Source organism: Balaenoptera physalus, assembly GCF_965194825.1.
Source record: "Balaenoptera physalus genome assembly, contig: SUPER_1_unloc_11, whole genome shotgun sequence".
NCBI classification, from domain to species: domain Eukaryota; kingdom Metazoa; phylum Chordata; class Mammalia; order Artiodactyla; family Balaenopteridae; genus Balaenoptera; species Balaenoptera physalus.
Window position 1 is genome coordinate 486,906 of NW_028126588.1, and position 23,862 is coordinate 510,767.

General features: G+C 44.2%; 1 protein-coding gene and 1 pseudogene across 2 annotated transcripts in view; both read right to left on the reverse strand.

Moving 5' to 3' along the window:
* LOC309650422 (uncharacterized protein) overlaps positions 1-9,867 on the reverse strand; it is a gene marked incomplete at its 5' end in the record, with an annotated part of 40,149 nt that extends 30,282 nt beyond the window's left edge. The window contains 2 exons of the mRNA XM_082478435.1: positions 5,579-5,992; positions 9,819-9,867. Of these exons, the coding sequence (XP_082334561.1) occupies positions 5,579-5,992; positions 9,819-9,867 (463 nt within the window). The remainder of the gene's footprint in view (positions 1-5,578; positions 5,993-9,818) is intronic.
* A 3,037-nt stretch (positions 9,868-12,904) lies between these two features.
* On the reverse strand, positions 12,905-13,456 carry LOC309650427 (serine/arginine-rich splicing factor 3 pseudogene; annotated as a pseudogene). The gene has a single exon. The product of its transcript is annotated as a serine/arginine-rich splicing factor 3 pseudogene (transcript).
* Between the last annotated feature and the right edge of the window lie 10,406 nt (positions 13,457-23,862).

A 23,862-nucleotide genomic window follows, 5' to 3' on the forward strand; every position in this document is an offset into this window, starting at 1 on the left:
AATACAGTGTGTGTGTGTGTGAAAAAAATAAAATAAAAAATAAACATAAAAAAAATAAAATGCTAGACCTCATCTTTAACATAGCAATCGTTACATTAACTGTAAATGATCTAAATAGCCAAGTCAAAGACAGACATTGGAAGAGTAGATGAAAAAATCACAAGCATGATCCAACTATATACTGTCTATAAGAAGCTTACTTTAAACATCATGATATTGGTAGTTCAGAGTAAAAGGATGAAAAAGGTATATCATGTGAACATTCATCAGAAAAAGCAGAAATGGCTATATTAATATCAGATAAAGTAGATTTCAGAGCAAAGGAAATTATTAGGGGCAAAGAGGGTCATTACATAAAGATAACAGGAATAATCCACCTAGATGACCTAGTGATACTAAATGCGTGTGCACCAAACAACAGAACTTCAAAACACATGAAGCAAACACTGAAAAAGGTAAAAGGAGAAAATTTCAAATCCACAATTATTATTTGAGACTTCAACACAGCAATTTATAGAACTCCCAGAGAGAAAAATCAGCAAGGGTATGGAAGAACTGAAAACATCATCAATCAACAGGATATAACTGACATTTAAAGAACACACTCAATAAAAGCAGAATACATATTCAAGTGTCCATGGAACATTCACTCATATACCATACACTGGGTGATAAAAAAACATTAGCAGATTTAAAAGAATTAAAATCAGAGAGAGTATGTTCTCTAGCCATAATGGAACCAGACTAGAAATCAATAACTGAAAGACAACAGGAAAATCTTCAATCACATGAAAACTAAACATCACAATTCCAAATAACTCATGGGTAAAAAGTCAAGGAAAAAATTTTAAATGCATAGAATAAAAGAAAATGGAGATATAACAGATCAACGTTTGTGGAATGAAGTGAAAGCAATGCTGAAAGGCAAGTTTATAGCACTAAATTGGGAAAGAAAATATTTCAAAGAAATAGTCTAATTTTCTATATTAAAATAGTAAAAACGGAAGAGGGAAAAACACTAAACAAGCAGAAAGAAGGAAATAATAAAGATGAAACAAAAATCCATGAAACTAAAAACAGGAAAATGGGGGGGGGGGAGGAAATCAATGAAACAAAAGGCTGGTTCTTCAAAATAAACAATCTAATCAAGAAAGATGTAGCAAGACTGATAAAGATAAAAAGAGAGATGGCACAAATCACAGATATCAGAAATGCAACCAGGGATACCATGACATATCCTGCAGGTTAATAAGGGACACGTTATTATGAACAAGTCTACACTATAAATTCAAAACTGTGGATGAAATGGACCAATGCGTCTACACCCAAAATTACCAAAACTCAGCCAAGATGAAAGAGACAATCTCAATTTTCCTGTAACTATGAGAAACACTGATTTTTCATTTAAAAACTCCCAAAAGAAATATTCAGGCTTAGATGTTTCACTTTTACCCAAGACTTAAAGCATTAACACCAATTTTACATGACTTGATAAGAAACGGAAGTAGAGGGAACAGTTCCTAATTAATTTTATGAAGCCAGTATTACCTTGATACCAAAACCAGACTGGGACAGTATAGAAAGAAGAAAACTACAGCCCAGTATTTTTTATGAAATTGGCTGTAAAAATCCTCAGCCAAATATTAGCAAATTAAATCCAGAAATATATAAAAAGAATAATATACCATGACCAAGCGGTATTTATTCCAGTTATGCAAAGTTGGTTAAATATTTGAAAATCAAACAATGTAATCTACCATATCCAACAGATTAAGGGGGAAAAGTCATGTGATCCTAATCATTAATGCAGAGAAAGCATTTGATAAAATCCAATCCCATTCATGATTTTAAAAAAAGAAGAAAAAAAACTCCAAGCAAACTAGGAATAGAAAAGGAACATACTGAAACTCATAAAGATGATCTACAAACAACCTATACCGACATTATATTTAACTGTGAAAGACTGAACGCTTTCTCTGTAAGATCAGAAACAAGGCACCGATATCTGCTCTCACCACTTTTATTAAATATATTACTGGAGGTTCTAGTAAGAAAATAAAGCAAAAATAAATAAATAGATAAATTTAACAGTTAAATTTTTAAAAAGTTTATTTAAAAGATGAAAGAACTATTCCTACTATGTTGAATAGGAAGGAATATATCCTACTGAATGTTGAATAGTAATATATCCTATTATATTGAATAAGGAAAACTAAAACTGTCTATATCTGAAGATGAGATGATAATCTAAATGGAGAAAATACCAAGGAATCCACAAAAAGCTTGAGAAATAATATTCGTTTGTAAATGTTTTAGAGTACAAGATCCACACAATTTTATCAAATTACATATTAATAACAAATGTGTAGAAGCTTAAATAAAAATATGTGATGCCATTTACAACTGACCTAAATAAATACTTAAATAGAAGCCCAATAAGACATTTATAGGACCTCTATACTGAAAATTACAAAATGCTGATGAAGAAAATTTTAAAAGTCCCAAACAAATAGGGAGACATACCTTGTTCATGGATTAGAAAACACAACATAATAAAGATGTCAATTCTCCCCAAGTTAACAGGCTTAACACAATTACTCTTAAAATGCCCTCAAGGTTTTTGTGGATATAGACAAGCTTATTCTAAGATTTATATGGTAGGAAGAGGCTGAAGAATAGCTAAAACAATTTGTAAAGGAAGATTAAAATGGGAGGAATTAATCTACCCAATTTCAAGATTTCGCCATAATGATGGAGGGTAGATACACAGATCAATGGAATGGAACAGAGAACCCAGAAATAGACCGACACAAATACATTTAACTTGGTTTTGACAGCAGTGCAAAAGCTATCAGGGAAGAATAGACTTTTCAAAAAATGGTACTGAAACAGTTGGACATCCCTCGACAAAAACAAACAAACAAACAATGAACCTTAACCTAAACCTTACACATCTTACACAAAAATTAAATCAAAGTGGATCATAATCTTAAATGTAAAAGCAGGACAGTTTTAGAAAAAAAAAATAGGAGAAAATCTTTGGCATCTAGAACTAGGTGAATAATTCTTAGACTTGACACCGAAAGTATGATCAATAAAAGCAAAAACTGATAAATTGGATCTCATCAAAATAAGTTAAAAATGCTTCATAGAAGATCCTTTTAAGTGGATGAAAACTCAAATTACACAGTGGGAAAACATATTTGAAAACCCCATAGGAGACAAATGACTTGTATCTATAATATACAAAGAACTCTCCAAACAACTTAAAAAAATCCAACTAGAAAATAGTCAGAAGACAGGAACAGACATTTCATGGAAGAGAATATACACATGGCAAAGAAGCACATGAAAAGATGTTCAACATCGTTAGCCGTCAGGGAAATGCAAATTAAGACCATAATGAGATATCAGAGAATAACTAAAATTAAAGTATAGTGACAACATCAAATGCTAGCGAGTACGTAGAAAAATTATATCACATCACTGGTGGGAAAATAAAATGGTTTAGCCACTCTGAGAAACAGCTTGACAGTCTCTTTTAATCCTAAAAGTAGATTCACCCTACAATGCAGTAATTGTACTCTTGAGCATTTATCCAAAAGAAACAAAAACTTAATGAAGTTCCCACAGAAACTTACACATAAATGTTCATAGCAGTTTTATTTCTAATAGCCGAAAACTGGCAACTACCCAAATGTCTTTCAATGGGTGAATGTTGAAACAAATTGTGATAAAATCTTATGATAGAATACTACCGAGCAACAACAAGGAACAAATTATTAATATATGCAAAAATTGAAATGAACTTCAAGGGAATGATGCCGAGGGAAAATTTTTTAAAAGCCAATCTCCGAAGATTAAGTAATTCATGATTATGTTTACATATTATTCTTAAAATAACAAAACTGTGGAGATGGAGAACAGATTAGAAGTTGCCAAGGGTTAGAGATGGGGGTAGAAGGTACAGCAGGGGAACTTCGTGAGGTTTTTGTGGTCCCAGTACAAATAATACAGCAATCTTGGTTTTAATCCCTAAAGATTTTTTAAAGCAATTCCTAATAAGAGGTGTCCAGATATTTAGCAATGGCAGCAGATTAGAGGTATAGCTCCCCAACATGACAACTTCGAAAGAGATCTATACTATCAATACTAATTTAATGCATATGTTAATTTTTAAAAGGCCAGTCACAATACTTAAATGGTACATATCTTAACGATATTACTCCGGGTATCCAGCTATACCAGATGGACTAGCAGGAGTTTCTGTACATTCAATCTTATTTAAGACAGTAAATCTTATAATAAGACAGTTAAAAAAAGAAAAAGAAAAAAAACAAACCTCAACTACAGTTGGATATTCTCACAGCAAGATGAGGTGAAAATACGTAGCAGCGGTTCAAAAGCTTAAGCAGTGGCACCTAAATTTGGCTGCACATTAGAATCCTCTGAAGCACTTTTTAAAAACCCTCACACCGACGGTTGGTCATGCTAGACCAATACAATCATTTTAACTCTCCTCAGACGATGCCAATGTCTAGCCAGAACCGAGAACCAGCGGACTAAGCAGAAGGGGATGTTTCTACAAAGATCTCTTAACAATAAGTCCTCTCACCCAATCAAGATTTACCTCCCCGCAAAGGGGTAAAGGAGGCTAGATGTTGTCCATACTTGCTTAGCTTTAATTAGCACTTGTGACTTGCCCAAAACCTAGATCATGTTTCCCCTAAATTTCATGTTATTCCCTAAGTTTTTCAAACCCAAGGCTAAGGGGTTTGCCAGGATGAGATTTTAAGTGCTCACACAGGGGAAGTCCCTGGCAAACCAGGACAGCGGTCACTCTACATTGCAATGTAAAGCATCCGAAATAACCCTGCCACTGCTCCCAGATACTACTAGTCTGTGCCAACCAGTGGAGAAAAGGCATTCTCCATTACTACCATGGCAAATGCTACTGTACTTACCTTGGCTAGTCCCTATCTTTTCCAGGCGCCACTCCCCTTCACCTGCTGGTGGATGCTTTGGCCAGCTGACAATGCAGATATTTTCAAACTTTAAGGTGAATAAAAATCATCTGGAGGGTCTGTTGTAACAGAGATCACTGAGCCCCACCAGAGTTGCTGATTCCATAGGGCTGGGACCGGGCCCTAAAACTTGAATATCTAACACATTATCAGGGGATGCTGGGAAAGCTGGGCAGGTAATGGTAAAGCTGGCCAGGAAAAAGAAACCCGACGTGTCAGATCATAAAGTACGGAAGGGCAAGCCCGCCAGCAGTTCAGGCCGGTGGGGGGGGACCGGGGTCCCCAGCCCTACAGGGCCAACGGCAGACCGGCTCGGGCGACCCTCGGAAGCGCGGGGTCCCCGCGGCCGAGTCTGTGCCCCCGGCCGGCCCCGGCTCCCCTCTGCCCACCCTGCGCACGGGGGCTGGAAACGGCCGCGGAGAAGCAGGCAGGGCGGGAAGGGGGGCTCCAAAGAGGGTCTGGCGACTCGAGTCGCTCCGTTTCTCGGTGGGCTCAGCGCGCGCCCTGGGGGAAGAGAGGTGGAGGTCCAGGAAGAGGGGACGGGCGGCACTCACGTAGACCAGCAGCAGCCATGGGTAGACGGCGGGCTCGGCCACCACGGGCGACTCCAGCCTCAGCTTCTCCCCCACGTTTTCGCGCGCGGCCCCCGCACCAGGCTAGTCTGGCGGTTGGGGGAGGGGCGGGGCGCCGCCGGCGGGGGCGGGACAGGCGGGCGGGCGGGAGGCTGAGGGGAGGGAGCCTGGCCTGGGCCTCAGCCGGCGCCGCCGCCGCGCCGCCGCCGCCGCCGCCGCCGCCGCCGCCGCCGGCGGCCTGCTCCCGTCCGGCCCCCGGCTCCCTCTTTGTGGTCACAGGCCCGGGGCCTCCAGCGCTGCTGCCAACTGGGGCCGGCGTGAGGCAAGCACAATGAGCCGGGGGCCAGCTGAACCACTCACTCGCAGCGAGCGCCTCCCGCCCCGTGGACCCGCCCCCTCGCACGCACGCACGCACGTACGAACGCACGCACGCACGTACGCACGCAAGCACGCACGCACGTCTTCAGCTGCCCCCGGCCACACCCACCGGCCCGAAGTGGAGACCCGGGGAGACCCCTCGGGGCCTGGGGTGGCGGGTTCGACTCCCGCCCTTGACGTACCGTGACACCTCCCCCCCAATAATAAGACTATAATTCCTCATTAAATATGGCAGCCGGAATCCTGGCTTCTGTTCACAAAAATGCTGTGTATTTAGCCTATGCTAGGCACCAGACCTGGACGCTCAGTACTGGCAAAAAAGGAAATGCCCTGCCCTCATGGCGCTGCCATTTTAATTGGAATAGTAGTGACAATGGTCAAGGGAGAAAATAAAGTGTCATCGCCACGGGGATGGTTAATCTCATGTGCGCACTGCGTGGGGCCCCGGCAACCACAAACATTATTCCAGATGTGGCCAGGAAGGTATTTTTCAGAAGAGATGAACACTGAAATTGGACCACTTTGCATAAAGGAGATTGTCAATGCCGTGGCGTGGGTGGGCCTCGTCCATCAGTTGAAGGACTGGAGAGAAAAATGAGGTTCCGTAGAAAGAGGGAACTGTTCCTCCAATGGCCTTGGCACATCAGCTCTTCCCTGTGTCTCCAGCCCAGAGTCCTGCCCTGACTTGCCTGCCTCACGGTCACATGAGTCAACTCCTTAAAACAAAACTATATATGTAAAAATACTGAATATATACAAGCCTATTAATTTGTATATGTGTGTATACATATTATATATATGTATACACATATGTTTATATGTGCGTGCGTTTGTAGTATATGTGTAAGTACTATATACAGTATACATACAAGCCTATATATTTGTGTGTATATATTGTATACATGTATGTATGTGTATATATATATATAGTATACATATTATAAATGTGAACATGCTGTATATATACACACACCCATATATTGATTTATGGGTGTGTGTATATAGACAGTGTATGTACACTGTATGTATGTATGTATACAGTGTATATTTATATATAGGTGTGTATATCTGTTGTATACCTGCATGTGTATATGTTTCTAGGTATTATATGTATATATGAATATACTATTATATACACACTTGCGTATGAATTTATATGTGTATGTCCATGCGCATATTTACATATAGGTGTGTGTGTGTGTATACATTGTATATATGTATGTGTATATATCTTATATATATGATATATGTATGTATATATACGATGAATTTCTATATACAGTACACATATATTTTTATGCTATATGCTTTTATATGTAGGTGTATATGTGTGTCTATATGTATGTACGTGTATGTATTGCATATATTATATGTGTATGTATGTATACTGTCTATATGCACACCTAAATATCTTTGTATGTGTGTATATATGTATGATATATATGTACCTAGGTGTGTATATTGCATATGTTATACGTATGTGTACATACTGTATATATACAAACTATGCATTTTATATGTGTGTATGTATAGTGTATATGTATGTGTGTATTGTATATATTATGTGTATATGTGTGTATACATACTGTATATATACAAACTGCATTTTATGTGTGTATATATGTATGAGTTTATTGTATATACTATATGTGTATATGTGTGTACGCATACTGCATATGTACACAGCTGTATATTTTTGTATGCTTGTACATATGTACGTGTGTGTGTATATACACACACACCCCGTATGGATTCTGTTTGTCTGGAGAACCCTCACTGATACGGACACTTATGACAATTGAGTACCTGCTCTTTGCCAGCCAGGGAGCCAAAGGCTTGTCTTTCGGGGTCTCCCTTAAGTGTCACAAGTCCCAGGAGGGAAGGTGATGCTGCTCCTACCAGTTGAGGTGCCTCAGGATCAGTTAGGTGGACAGGGCAGGGGGCTGGAGCCTGGTGGAGCCCAGGTGGAGTTCTAGCAGCAGTACAGCCTAGCAGTCCCACTTCCCCGGGTGCTTCTCACAAAGACGCCGAGGGAGAGTCAGGATCTGAAGGAGGGGATGAGGAAGCTTCCGTGGGTCCGCAAGCCCAGACCAAGGCTGACTCGTCAAGAGTGTTAGAGGTCAGGACTGTGGTTACCCTGGGGGTGGGCTTACACAGAGCCATTCATATTCTGAAAAAGTATCCATTCTGCTCTTGTTTGTATGGTTACCCCCCTCCCCCAAATCTTTTAAAAACAGATTCTCTTGGTTGCTGGGAACACACATGGGGAAGTTGTGTGTGAGGGGGTATGATCCAGGGGACAGGGAGGATAAGCCCCCCACTCGTAGGGCCAGGAGTGGCTCAGCTTTGTGAGCTGAGGATGGCCCACGAGGTCCCAGAGAGAAGGGTCCCTGCTCCGTCCCTGCTCTGTGCACCCCATTCCCAGCCTGAGAAGCCCAGAGCCAACCCCCCCACCCCCCCGCTGCAACACACACACACCAGGGAGGAGAGCCAGTCACCGTGGCTCCCAGGCTCCGGCTCCAAGGCTCCCGGCACTAGGAGCTATTTTCAGCTTTCATGCCCTAGGACACGGCCAGAGCTATTGTCTCAGGAAACTCTCTGTCTGTCTCTCACCCGGCCTCCCTCCCTTCCTCCCTCCCTCCTCCGCTTCTCCCCCTCCAGCTCCACCTGTCCTCCCCTCCACCCTGCATTTCTACACAGGATGGCTCACAGACAGCTGCTCCCTGTGCCCACCTGCCACCATTCCATGGATGTCAAAGCAAGCCCTGGGGACTTCCCTGGAGGTCCAGTGATTAAGACTCCGAGCTTCCACTGCAGGGGACGCGGGTTCGATCACTGGTCAGGGAAATAAGATCCCACATGCCGCACGGCACGGCCAAAAAAAATGGATAAATAAAGTTATAGTGATGAAACAGCCCTAGTGGTGCAAGGATGGGACGTATAGCTCTATGGTATAGAATAAAGGTCCAGAAACAGATATATGAGAACTTGATATGATAGAAAGTAGGGAAATTAAGGAGTTTTCAATAAATGGCATTAGGACAATTGCATATCCATGTGGGAAAAAGTAAATTAGAAAATAAAAAAAAGCAAGCCCTGGTCAGGTGTGACCTTGGGCCCAGGGCCATTGGCACATGTTGTCATGTGGGACGTTCTTCCTTAGACTCCTCCCTCCCTCCTGTGTCACTGTCACTTCCTCCAGAACCTTCCTGGACTCCACTCCACAAGCCCGGGGTGTGCCCTCACCCGCCCTGGATCACCAGAATTCCAATCCCGGCCCACCCTTCCCTGCCAGGTAGAGAACTGTGCATGGTCAATAAGACCGTAGAGGTCATTGGCCATTGCTATTGCAGCTGGAATTGTTACTGTGTTTAGATAGGGTGACCAACACCCGCCCCCAGTTTGCCCAGGACCGCTCAGGTTTGAGCGCTGGAATTCTGGGGAAACCCTCAGTCCCAGGGGACCCCAGAAGGCTGGTCAGCCTATTTAGGACAGATCTTTCACTTGATCTCCCAACCCCCGAGAGCCAGAAAGGGAATCTCCCCCCTCCTTCCATTGTAACCTTCATTCATTCATCCACTTATCCCTGTATTCAACTCCTTTATTCAGCAAGTATTTATGAAGCATCTACTACAGAGCAGACACTATTCTAGGTGCTGCGGACATAACAGCATCCCTGTCCTCAAAGAGCTCACGTTCTAGCGAGGGCAGCAAACAGTAAACTGAGAAGGTGTGATTTATTACTTGGGGATGATGTCTCGGAGACCACTGCAGGGCAAGGGAGGTGGGAGAGGAAAGGGGCAGTTCTAAATTCAGGCGCTGACGGGATTGGGGCAGACCTTGCCCTGGGCCAGGCTGGTTGCTTCAACACAGCTGTCCTCGCCCAGAGCCATCCTGCCCCCGCCTCACCCAGTTCTTCCGTGATGTGTGTGGAAAATCTGTGGTTGTCACAACTGGGGGGGAGGGGACCCTGGAATCAAATGGGTGCGGCCAGGGATGCTGCTAAACCCCACACAGTGACCAGGAGAGGCCCTCAGCAGAGGATGACCCGCTCCGAATAAACCCAGTGCCATGGGGGATACCCTGCACTAATATTATTCAGACCCGCTGGTGCCCCCAGATTCCTGCACAGGCAGGGACTCTAACCGGGTCACCTCTGTATCCCGAGGTGACCTAGAGTGGGGCAGCCAGGAGGGCTGAGATGAGTATCGGGGGTGGGTGAAATGACAAATTTCTGTGCCCACTGTCCCCGCCGCACCCCAGGGGCGATGGCCTCTATCTCCTCCCTGTGCAGGTAGCTTTTCCCTGAGCCATTTCTTCTTGTCAAGGTCCCTGTCGCAGGTTGGGTTCCCCGAAGATGACGTTGAGAGCAAGGATTGGAGTGCAGGTGGTTGATGTGAGGCGTGCAGGAACAGATACAGCTGCCATAGGGTCCCACAATTCCACTCCTGGGCATAGATCCGGAGAAAACTCTAATTCAAAACTATACATACACCCCTGGGATTTCCCTGGTTGCCCAGTGGTTAAGACTCCGTGCTTTCAGTGCAGGGGGCATGGGTTCCATTTCTGGTCAGGGAACTAAGATCTCACATGCCGTGTGACAATAAAAGAAGAAAGAAAAAAGAAAGAAAGAGAGAAAGAGAGAGAGAAAAAAAGGAAGAAAGAGAGAAAGAGAGAGAGAGAAAGAAAAGAAGAAAGGAAGAAAGAAGGAAGAAAGAAAGAAAAGATACACGCACCCCAATGTTCATTGCAGCACTATTTACAGTAGCCAAGACATGGAAGCTACCTAAATGTCCACTGATGGATGAATGGATAAAGAAGATGTGGTACATATATACAATGGAATATTATTCAGCCATAAAAAGAATGAAATAATGCTATTTGCAGCAACGTGGATGGACCTAGAGATGATCATACTAAGTGAAGTAAGTCAGAAGAGAAAGACAAATATCATATGATCTCACTTATATGTGAAATCTAAAATACGACACAAATGAACTCGTCCACAAAACAAAAACAGACTCACAGACATAGAGAACAGACTTGTGGTTGCCAAGGGGGAGAAACAGTGAGGGAGGGTTGGATTGGGAGTTTGGGGTTAGCAGATGCAAACTATTAAATATAGGATGGATAAACTACAACGTCCTACTGTCTAGCACAGGGAACTATATTCAGTATCCTGTGATAAGCCATAACGGAAAAGAAAAAAGTTTTATTTATAGGTTCCATCCTTAACTGAGCTGGCCCATCCCCTCCCATGGTTCTAAGTGCAGCCCGAGGCTGCAGACTTCCCACCGTGGTCTTCAGCTCCAGAGCAAGCCACCTGCAAACCACCCACATCTTCCCAGGGGCTGGCAACTCTCCTTTGCTACTGATGCCAAGACACATCCAGATAGCAAAAATGTGACCATGAAAAGAAACTCAGGCATGTTCAAATCAGGGAAATAACATTCTTAGCTCTGTTCAGTACTCGCTTAATTTTAGAGCTTAGAGTTACAAAAAAGTTGCAAAGATCTGTACAGAGTGTACAGAGTGCCGTGGACCCTGACCCAGTACCCCTATTTCCAACTCGTTAGTACCTTAGTACGACATGTTTATCCAACTAAGGAACCAAGATGGATACATTGTTATTAACTAAAGTCCAAACTTTATTAGCATTTCCCTAGTGTTCCCCTAACATCCTTTTTCTGTCCCAGTCTCCTCTGGGCTGTGACATTTCTCAGACGTCGCTGGGTTTTGATACCTTGAAAGTTTTGAGGAGGACTGGTCAGGTATTTTGTCCCTCAATTTGTTTGTCTGTTTGTTTTCGGATGTTTTCTTATGGTTGGTCTGGAGTTATGGGGTTTGGGGCGGAAGACCCAGACAGAGATAAAAATGCCATTTTCCTCAGGTCACATCAAGGATACACACCATCAACGGGACTTATGACAAACGATTTTACCCTTGATCACCTGGCCAGTATCGTCTTTTTTTTCTTGCTGCGTTGGGTCGTCGTTGCGTGTGGGCTTCTGTAGTTGTGGCACGGGGGCTCAGTAGTTCTGGCTCCCAGGATCTAGAGTGCAGGCTCAGTAGTTGTGGCCCACGGGCTTAGTTGATCTGCAGCACCTGGGATCTTCCCGGACCAGGGCTTGAACCTGTGTCCCCTGCATTGGCAGGCGGATTCTTTTCTTTTCTTTTTTTCTTTTGCAACCAAAACTTTAATCCCAAGGATTCTCACAAAACATATTACAAATGACAGCATGAAAAAAAAAAATTGCACAGTAACTCAAAGTTCAGCTCTACAATATACTCTTAATCTGGCAGGACATTGGTATCTTGATAATCTCAAATTTCCAAAGAATATTACAAAGAGCTATGTATTCATGTACAGCAAACACAGAGGGGACGTATGACCTAACTCAAAGGTAAACTAACTTCCTTTAAACTTCTTAGATTTTAAACTCCCTGGACAACCTCTTGTCCAGTGTGAAGACTAGTGGAATTTTTAAACCTCTAATCTAGGGTAAGGGTGCGGCTTTCATTTTTACCTGCTGGCTTGGGTTCACAGCACCTTTTAAAGACTGCTTGCTTAACTACAGCTGCATACCATATCCCAGCTACAGAAAGTCTTTTCAATGTTTGCCAGTGTTGTTTCCATAATAGTAAACATCACACTTTAGGTGGGCAGGAGTTAGAGTTTCATTATCAGTCTAGGCAAGACCAAAAATTCAAAGCAAATTCAATTTTGCTTAAGGGAACATTGTAAGGTAACAATTCTTCATATTACATGCCTCATAGGATCCATTTCAAACCATAGAGAATGACACCTTTATGTGTCACTGTCCCAAGAGACAAACAAGTGTGAACAACTAAAACATTTAAAAAGTGCACCAAGCTTCGGAAGTCTCAAACAAAACTTGAATATTCTGTACATACTCCTGCCAAATGAAGTTATTGCCTGTACACCACTCTTCTTGCAAAGTGGTCTTCCATTTCCCTTTCATTTGACCTAGATCGGCTAGGAGACCTAGAGAAAGATCGGGATGGCTTGTGATTTCTCTCTTGGGACAGGGATCTCTCTCTTCTCCTATATCTAGAAAGGGACCTGCTCTGGCTGACGGAGAAGGCTCTCCATCTTGGAGATGTGTGGGAGGTGGAGGACTCCTCCTCCGATAATCATCTCGAGGGCGACGACCCCAAGAAGGAGGCGTCACGATTTCGACTTCTCTTTTCCCCATTCGACAGGTCCACTCTTACTCGGCAGCCACATAGTGTTCTCCCATCTAGTTCTCGGACAGCATCAGCTGCATCTCGGGGATCTTCACATTCAACAAGAGCGAAGCCAGGAGGGTTTTTAGCACCCCACACACTTCAGAGTGGTCCATAATAGCCTAAAGCTCGTTCCAATTCAGCCTTGTTACCACTGTTTCCAAGATTCCCTACATAAACTTTACAGTCCAATGGACAGGAATCACGATGCAAGACCCTCGTGGCTCCTGGGTTTCACGAGCCACAGGGTGGTCCCGGGCCTCTAGAATCTGGCAGCTGAATCTGCTTACACAAGCTATCCTGTGGGGATGCTTTCCCACCTATGTTCCAGCCCGGGGCCCTGCTGTCTTGGCCCAGCCTCCCGGGTGAGAGGGTGAACCCCAGCTCCCTGGAGCAGACACTCAGAGCCCTGGTGACCGGACTCACAGCTGACGGGGCTGGAGCAGCGGCTGGACATTTGTGGCCAGCCTGGTGGTGTTTGGCCCCGTCTGCAGTTCCAGTTCCAGCTGAGAAAGAGCCTCCCTGTGTTATTTTCTCCTGGTTGTGTAAGGATCCCCGGTGTCATTTGACAGAAGTGTAGATGGTGTGTTCTTTCTCTCTTTTCTCCCTGCTTCCTCTCCTCCCTCTATCCCTCCCTCTCTCCCTCTCCCTCTTTCCCTGTTCCACTCTCCCTCTCCCTCTTTCCCTCTCTTTCTCTCCATCTGTCTCTCCCTCTCTCCCTCCCTCTCTCCCTCTCCCTCTCTCTCTTTCCCCTCCCTCGCTCCCTCTCCCTTTCCCTCTTCCCTCTCCCTCTTCCCTCTCCCTCTTTCCCTCTCCCTCTCTTTCTCTCCATCTGTCTCTCCCTCTCTCCCTCCCTCTCTCCCTCTCCCTCTCTCTCTTTCCCCTCCCTCGCTCCCTCTCCCTTTCCCTCTTCCCTCTCCCTCTCTCCCTCTACCTCTTTCCTCTCCTTCTTTCATCTCCCTCTTCCCTCTCCTCTCTCCCTCTCTCCCTCCCTCTCCCTGTGCCTGTTTCCCTGTCCTTGTTTCCCTGTTCCGCTCTGCCTCTACCTCTTTCCCTCTCCCTCCCTCCCTCCTTCTCCCTCTCCCTCCACCTCCTTCCCTCTCTGGAGAGGGAAGGAGGTGGAGGGAGAGGGACAGAGAGCAGGAGAGGGAGGGGGAGAGGGAGAGAAAGGGGGGTAGAGGGAGAGAGTGATAGAGGGACGGAGGGAAAGACATCTCTCCCTCCGTCCCTCTATCCCTCTCTCCCTCCCTCTCTCCCTCTCCCTCCCTCCATCACTTTCCCTCCTTCTCACTCTCCCTCCCTCTTCCTCTCCCTCTCTCCCTCCCAGAGAAGGAGAGACAGAGGGAGAGGGAGAGGAGGGGAGAGAGGGACACGGAGAGGGAGGGAGGGAGGGAGACAGAGAGGGAAGCAGGCACCCTCTGTCCTTCTCCCTCTCCCTACCTCCTTCTCCGACTCCCCCTCTCCTTTGCTCCCTCCCTCTCCTCTTCCTCTGTCTCTCCCTCTCCCTCCCTCCCTCTAGGAAAGGAAGAGGAAGGGAGGGAGAGGGAGAGAGGCAGGTGGAAGGAGAGGGAGAGGGAGAGATGTCTTGCCCTCCTTCCCTCTCCCTCCCTCGCATTTTCCCTTCCTCTCTCCCTCCCTCTCCCTCTCCCTCCCTCTGTCTCTCCCTCTCCCTCTGTCTCTCCCTCTCCCTCCGTCTCTCCCGCTCCCTCACTCGCTCCCAGAGAGGGAGAGATGGAGGGAGAGGCAGAGACCAGAGAGACGGGGAGAGGGAGGGGGGAGAGAGGGAGAGGGAGAGGGAAGAGGCAGAGAGGGAGAGAAGGAGGAGAGAGGGAAAGAGAGGAAGGAAGAGACCTCTCTCTCTCTCCCTCTCTAATTCTCTCCCCTCTCTCTCTCCCTCTCTCCCTCTCCCTTGTCTCTGCCTGTCCCTACATCTCTCCATCTCTGGGAGGGAGTAAGGGAGATGGAGAGACGGAGGGAGAGGGAGAGCTGGAGGGACAGGGAGAGGGAGGAGAGGGAGCGAGGGAGAGGGATAGAGGGAGGGAGAGACGGATAGAGGGAGTGAGGGAGAGATATCTTTGTCTTTCCCTCCTTCCCTCTATCCCTCTATCCCACTCCCCCCTCTCTCTCCCTCACCCCCTCCTTCTCCTGCTCTCTGTCCTTCTCCTTGAAACTCCTTCCCTTCTCCCTCCTGGCCCTTTTAGGCCACTCAAGCAAGCAGGAAATGCAAATCAGCACTACAAAGAAGTCTCACTTCACAACGGTCAGAAGGGCCATCCTAAAAAAGTGTAAAAACCAGAAATGCAGGACAGGCCAAGTAGAAAAGGGAGCCTTGTTAGGCTGATGGGTGGGTTGGAAATTGCCAACGGCCACTCTGGAGAAGAGTATGGGCTTTCCTAAAAGATCTAAAAAACACAGCTAGAGAGCATATGGCACTTCCACTCATGGGCGTATAAATTGGGAAAACTAAAAATCAACAAGACACAGGCACCCCAAAGTATAGGGCTGCTCTGCTTACAAGAACCTCCACTTCGGTACACCTTAGATATCCCAGGAAAGAGAAAAATGGATATAGAAGTTGCGGTACTTATGTACAATGGAATATCACTCAGCCATGAAATCAATGTCATAAGGCTAGTAGCAGCGTGATGAGTGGATTTAGGCACGAAGATTCTAAGTGAAATAAGTCAAAAGGAAAAAAACACCTTTCAAAAGATATCACTTATAGAGGAAATGTAAAAATCGCTACAGATAAACTGAATTACAAAACGGAACAAACTCACACATTTAGAAAACACACTAGGGCTGCTTAATGGGAAAGCTGAGGTGGGGTGATGCATAAAACAAGGGTATGAAATTAGCACAGATACCGTTCCATAAACCAAATATGTGATAGAGAAGACCTATTCCTTGCTCAATGAACTGGACTCAACACCCTCTATTCACTGCACAAGAATATATCTGACTAGTAAGAATCTTAAAACCTATGTACTGAAATCTCTAAGTAAGAGAAGCAAGTGGGTGTAAAGCAGCATAAACACAGCATTGAAAATCAGATAAACCCCATTATAAAAATAAATTCCAAAAAAATAAAGACAGTGAAAGAGAGAGACATACTTACAAAATTCGTTCGGGGGCTGTGATGCAACCTGGATTGACCATATCTAGACCCACAGCTGAATGAGACATAAGGCTGGACACTCGTCGGGTTGCGAGGTTTGGTGAGGTTGGGTGCGCAAATGCAGACCCGTTAAAGTAATACTGCGTGGTAATCATTCCATGGGCCCAAAATCTCCAGGTTCAAGGGAATCTTCTTGCAGCAAAAACATGTATAGGAAACCCAGAGGATGGTACACCGTGTGATCGGGAAAGGTTTCTAAAACGCACCTCATTTCTCATCTCCTGGTGCTCTGGTTCGCCATTCCAGCCACTTTCCTAACAATCTCCGCACTTGGAGTATCACCACCTTTAAGTTCCTGTTTCCTACAGGTTGCAATTTGTCCTGAGGATGAATGGGAAGAGGGGGAACCAATGAGAGACTAGCTCTAGCTATTCGGACAGGCACTGCTCACTCTAATTTCTCATCAGGAAGAAGAATTAACCATAGGCTCAGCCTGCTTCCCCGAACCAGAATAGGGCCTGAAGCAATCCTGCGGTTTTGCAGCCAGCTCCCAAAAAAGCGAGTTGAAAAATGAAGCTCAGTGACACTACAATGCACAAACCTGCAGAGTTACAAATGATAACTATCGTACAAAAATATATTGAGGGAAGGCAACAAAGAGGATCTGAAAGTAAGGCAGAATTGCAGGAAACAGATTTCAGGAGGTAGATTCGAATGTCCTTTAAAGCACATGAAAAGCGGCAAAACGTTGACAATGATGCACTTGGCCAAAAAGGGCGTATGCGTTTTTTCCTGAACATATTCAGGAAAAAACGCAAAGGCCCTTTTGGCCAAGGAAGCAAGCGGGAAATGCAAATCAGCCCTACAAAGAAGTCTCACTTCCCAGCGGTCAAAAGGGCCATCTTAAAAAAGTGTAAAACCCAGAAGTGCAGGACAGGCGAGGGAGAAATAGGAGCCTTGTTACGCTGATGGGCGGGATGTAAATTGCCAACGGTCACTCTGGAGAAGTGTATGGTGTTTCCCAAAACATCTACAAAACACAGCTAGAGAGCATAGGGCACTTCCACTCATGGGCGTATAAATAGGGAAAGCTAAAAATCAACAAGACACAGGCACCACAATGTTTACGGCTGCTCTGTTTACAAGAACCTCCACTTCGGTACAACTTAAATATCCCAGGAAAGAGAAAAATGGATAAAGAAGTTGAGGTACTTATGTACAATGGAATATCACTCAGCCATGAAATCAATGTCATAAGGCTAGCAGCAGCATGATCAGTGGATTTAGGTACGATGATTCTAAGTGAAATAAGTCACACAGAAAAAGACACTTATCATAAGATATCACTTATAGAGGGAATGTAAAAATCGCTACTCATGAACTGAGTTACAAAACAGAACAGAGTCACACAATTAGAAAACACACTATGGCTGCTTAACGGGAAAGGTGAGGTGGGGTGATGCATAAAGCAAGGGTTTGAGATTAGCACAGATACCGTTCCATAAACCAAATGTGTAATAGACAAGACCTACTCCTTGCTCAGTGAACTGGACTCACCACCCCATATTCACCACACAAGAATATATCTGACTAGTAAGCATCTGAAAACCTATATATTGATATCTCTCTGTAAGTGAATCCAGTGGGTGTAAAGTGCCATAAACATAGCAGTGAAAATCAGCTAATCCCCATTATAAAAATAAATTACAAAGAAAGAAACAACGACAGTGAAAGAGAGAGAAATTCTTACAAAATTCTTTCAGGGGCTGTGATGCAAACTGGATTGACCATATCGAGGTTCACAGCTGAATGAGACATAAGGCTGGACACTCTTGGGGCTGCGAGGTTTGGTGAGGTTGGGTGAGCAAATGCAGACCCTTTAAAGTAATACTGCGTGGTACCCATTCCATGCGTCCCAAATCTCCGGGTTCAAGGGAATCTTCCTACATCGAAAACATGCATAGGAAACCCAGAGAATGGTACACCATGTGATCGGGAAAGCTTTCTAAAAAGCACCTCATTTCTTATCTCCTGGTGCTCGGGTTCGCCATTCCAGCTGCTTTCCTAACAATCTCCCCAGTTGGAGAATCAGCACCTTTAAGCTCCTGTTTCGTACAGGTTGCAATTTGTCCTGAGGATGAATGGGAAGAGGGGCAACCAATGAGAGACTAGCTCTAGCTCTTCGGACAGGCACTTGTCATTCTAATTTCCCATCAGGAAGAAGAATTAACCACAGGCTCAGCCTGCTCCACGGAACCAAAATAGGGCCTGAAGCAATCCTCCGTTTTTGCAGCCAGTTCGCCAAAAGCGAGTTGAATAATGGAGCTCAGGGGCACTGCAATTCACAAACCTGCAGAGTTATAAATGATAACTATCGTCCAAAAATATATTGAGGGAAGGAAACGAAGAGGATTTGAAAGTAAGGCAGAATTGCAGGAAACAGATTTCAGGAGGTAGATTCGAATCGCCTTTAAAGCACCTGAAAAGCGGCAAAACGTTCACAATGATGCACTTGGCCAAAAAGGGCGTATGCGTTTTTTCCTGAATATATTCAGGAAAAAACGCATACGCCCTTTTTGGCCAACCAAGCAAGCGGGAAATGGAAATCAGCACTACAAAGAAGTCTCACTTCCCAGCGGTCAAAAGGGCCATCCTAAAAAAGTGTAAAACCCAGAAGTGCAGGACAGGCCAGGGCGAAATGGGAGCCTTGTTACGCTGATGGGCGGGATGTAAATTGCCAACGGCCACTCTGGAGAAGTGTATGGTGTTTCCCAAAACATCTGAAAAACACAGCTAGAGAGCATAGGGCACTTCCACTCATGGGCGTATAAATAGGGAAAGCTAAAAATCAACAAGACACAGGCACCACAATGTTTACGGCTGCTCTGTTTACAAGAACCTCCACTTCGGTACACTTTAAATATCCCAGGAAAGAGAAAAATGGATAAAGAAGTTGTGGTACTTATGTACAATGGAATGTCACTCAGCCATGAAATCAATGTCATAAGGCTAGCAGCAGCATGATCAGTGGATTTAGGTACGATGAGTCTAAGTGAAATAAGTCACACAGAAAAAGACAATTATCATAAGATATCACTTATAGAGGGAATGTAAAAATCGCTACTCATGGACTGAATCACAAAACAGAACAGAATCACACATTTAGAAAACATACTATGGCTGCTTAACGGGAAAGGTAGGTGGGGTGATGCATAAAACAAGGGTTTGAAATTAGCTCAGATACCGTTCCATAAACCCAATACGTAATAGACAAGACCTACTCCTTGCTCAGTGAACTGGACTCAACACCCCCTATTCACTGCACAAGTATATATCTGACTAGTAAGCATCTGAAACCTTATGTATTGATATCTCTCTGTAAGTGAATCAAGTGGGTGTAAAGTGCCATAAACACAGCAGTGAAAATCAGCTAATCCCCATTATAAAAATAAATTACAAAAAAAATACAAAGACAGTGAAAGTCAGAGAAATTCTTACAAAATTCTTTCAGGGACTGTGATGCAACCTGGATTGACCATATCTAGACCCTCAACTGAATGAGACATAAGGCTGGACACTCTTGGGGCTGCGAGGTTTGGTGAGGTTGGGTGAGCAAATGCAGACCCTTTAAAGTAATACTGCGTGGGACCCATTCCATGGGTCCCAAATCTCCAGGTTCAAGGGAATCTTTCTACAGCGAAAACATGCATGGGAAACCCAGAGGATGGGACACCGTGTGATCGGGAAAGGTTTCTAAAACGCACCTCATTTCTCATCTCCTGGTGCTCGGGTTCGCCATTCCAGCCGCTTTCCTAACAATCTCCCCACTTGGAGAATCAGCACCTTTAACCTCCTCTTTCGTACAGTTTGCAATTTGTCCTGAGGATGAATGGGAAGAGGGACAACCAATGAGAGACTAGCTCTAGCTCTTCGGACAGGCACAGGTCACTCTAATTTGCCATCAGGAAGAAGAATTAACCACAGGCTCAGTCTGCCCCCAGAACAAGAATAGGGCCTGAAGCAATCCTGTGGTTTTGCAGCCAGCTCCCAAAAAAGCGAGTTGAAAAATGGAGCTCAGGGGCACTGTAATTCACAAACCTGCAGAGTTATAAATGATAACTATCATCCAAAAATATATTGAAGGAAGGCAACGAAGAGGATTTGAAAGTAAGGCAGAATTGCAGGAAACAGATTTCAGGAGGTAGATTCGAATCGCTTTAAAAGCACATGAAAAGCGGCAAAACGTTGACAATGATGCCCTTAGCCAAAAAGGGCGTATGCGTTTTTTCCCGAATATATTCAGAAAAAAACGCATACGTGCTTTTGGGCCAACCAAGCAAGCAGGAAATGCAAATCAGCGCTACAAAGAAGTCTCACTTCCCAGCGGTCAAAATGGCCATCCTAAAAAAGTGTAAAAACGAGAAATGCAGGACAGGCCAGGGAGAAATGGGAGCCTTGTTACGCTGATGGGCGGGATGTTAATTGCCAACGGCCACTCTGGAGAAGTGTATGGTGTTTCCCAAAACATCTAAAAAACACAGCTAGAGAGCATAGGGCACTTCCACTCATGGGCGTATAAATAGGGAAAGCTAAATATCAACAAGACACAGGCACCCCAAAGTTTAGGGCTGCTTTGTTTACAAGAACCTCCACTTCGGTACACCTTAAATATCCCAGGAAAGAGAAAAATGTAATAAACAAGTTGTGCTACTTATGTACAATGGAATATCACTCAGCCATGAAATCAATGTCATAAGGCTAGTAGCAGCATGATGAGTGGATTTAAGTACGATGATTCTAAGTGAAATAAGTCACACAGAAAAAGACACATCATAAGATATCACTTATAGAGGGCATGTAAAAATCGCTACACATTAACTGTATTACAAAACAGAAGAGAGTCACACATTTAGAAAACACACTATGGCTGCTTAACGGGAAAGGTGAGGTGGGGTGATGCATAAAACAAGGGTTTGAAATTAGCACAGATACCGTTCCATAAACCAAATGTGTAATAGACAAGACCTACTCCTTGCTCAGTGAACTGGACTCAACTCCCCCTATTCATCGCACAAGAATATATCTGACTAGTAAGAATCTTAAAACCTATGTATTGACTTCTCTCTGTAAATGAATCAAGTGGGTGTAAAGTGGCATAAACACAGCAGTGAAAATCAGCTAAACCCCATTATAAAAATAAATATATTCAGAAAAAAACGCATACGCCCTTTTTGGCCAATCAAACAAGCGGGCAATGCAAATCCATACTACAAAGAAGTATCACTTCGCATTCATCAAAAGGCCATCCTGGAAAAGTGTAGACAGCAAAAATGCTGGACAGGCCATGGAGAAGAGGGAGCTTTGTTTCACTGATGACGGGGATGTAAATAGCCAACGGCCACTCTGGAGAAGTCTATGGTGTTCCCTAAAACGTCTAAAATACAGAGCTACAGAGCATACATCTCTTCCACTCTTTGCCGCATATCTTGGGAAAACCAAAAATCGACAGGACACAGGCACCCCATACGTTTAGTGCTGCTCTGTTTAGAAATGCCTCGATTTGGGTACAACTTACATGTCCTTGGAAGCAATAAATGGATAACGAAGATGTGGTACTTCTGTACAATGGAACATTACTCTGCAATTAAATCAATGAAATAAGGCCAATTGCAGCAACTCGTGGAGACTGAGGTATGATCATTCTAAGTGACCTAAGTCAGACATAAAAGGAGACTTACCATAAGGTATCACTTATAGATAGTATCTAAAAATGGCTACACATGAACTCAATTACAAAACAGAAACAGTCACACATTTAGAAAACACACTTATGGCTGCTAAAGAAGAAAGGTGGGGTGGGGTGATGCATAAACCAGGAGGTTGAAATTAGCATAGATACAGTTCCATAAACAAAATAGGTATTCGACAGGACCTACTGTATAGCTCAACGAGCTGGACTCAGCACACTGTTGTCACCGGAAAAGGATATATAAGACTGGTAAGAATCTGTAAAACAATTTATTGATGTCTCTCTTTAAGTGAATCAAGTGGATAGATGCAGAGTAGGAAGAAACACAGTATTGAAAATCAGCTATACCCCATTATAAAATTAAATAACAAGAACAAAAAAAAAGACAGTGAGAGAGAGAGAAATTCTTACAAAATTTGTTCAAGGGCTGTGATGCAACCTGGACTGACCACATCTAGACACAGAGCTGGATGGGACCTAAGGCTCTACACTCGTTGGTCTAAGAGGCTTCGTGAGGATGGGACAGCAAATGCAACACTTTTAGAGTAATACTGCCTGGCCCCCATTCCATGGGTCCCATATCTCCAGATGCAGGGGACCCTTCCTACAGCTAAAACATTCATGGGACATCCAGAGGATGGTACACCGTCTGATCGGGAAGAGTTTGGAAAAGTCACCCCATCTCCACTTCTCCTGGTATTCGGGTTCCCCAGCTCCTTTCCTTAGAGTCTCCCCACTTTGGGAAGGCAGCACACTCAACAGCCAGTTTTTCACGGCTTGGAATTTTCCGGTGAAGAAGGGGAATGGGGGGATGGAATGAGACACGAGCCTTAGATGTTTGGACAGGCATATGCCACTCTAGTTTCCTAATCTGGAAGAAGAATTTCCCTAGCCTTCAGGTGCCCCAGTAACCGGAATGGGTCTGTAGAAATCCAGCCCCTTTGTGTCTGCTTCCCTAAACAACAAGTTGAAAACCGGTGCTCAGGGGCACTGCAATTCACAAACATGCAGGGTTGTAATTGACACCTCTAATGGAGCCATTTCTTCAGCCAAGTATTCCTAAAGGCCTTGTAAGCAAGGCAGAATTGCAGGAAAGGAATTTCAAGAGGTAGTTTGCACTCGCCATTAAAGCACATGCAAAGCTGCTGAACATCGCCAATGATGCAGTTTGCCAAAAAGGCCGTATGCGTTATTCCTTAATATATTCAGGAAAAACTCTTACTCCATTTTTGACCAACAGAACAGGTGGGCAATGTAAATTAATACTACAAAGAGATATCACTTCGCACCAGTCAGAATGGCCAACCTCACAAAGTGTAAAACCTGAAATGCAGGACAGGGTGTGCAGAAAAGGGAACCCTGACAAGCTGATGGTGGGAATGTAAATTGCTAACAGCCACTCTGGAGAAGTGGGTGGTGATTCCTTAAAAATCTAAAAACCAGAGCTTCAGAGCATATGGCGATACCACTCCTGGGCCTGTATCTTGGAAAAAACGTAAATTGACAGGACCCAGGCATTCCAAAATTTATGCAGCCCTGTTTACAAGAGCCTCTACTTGGAAGCTACCTAAAAGTCCTTGGAAGGAAGAATGGATAAAGAAATTATGGTAGATATGTACAATGGAATATTACTCAGCCATGAAATGAATGAAATAAGGCCATTTGCAGCCACTCGGAAGGACCTAGATACATTCATACTAAGTGTCATAAATCAGACAATGAAAAATATCATATGATATTACTTATCAGGGGAATCTAAAAATTGATAGAAAG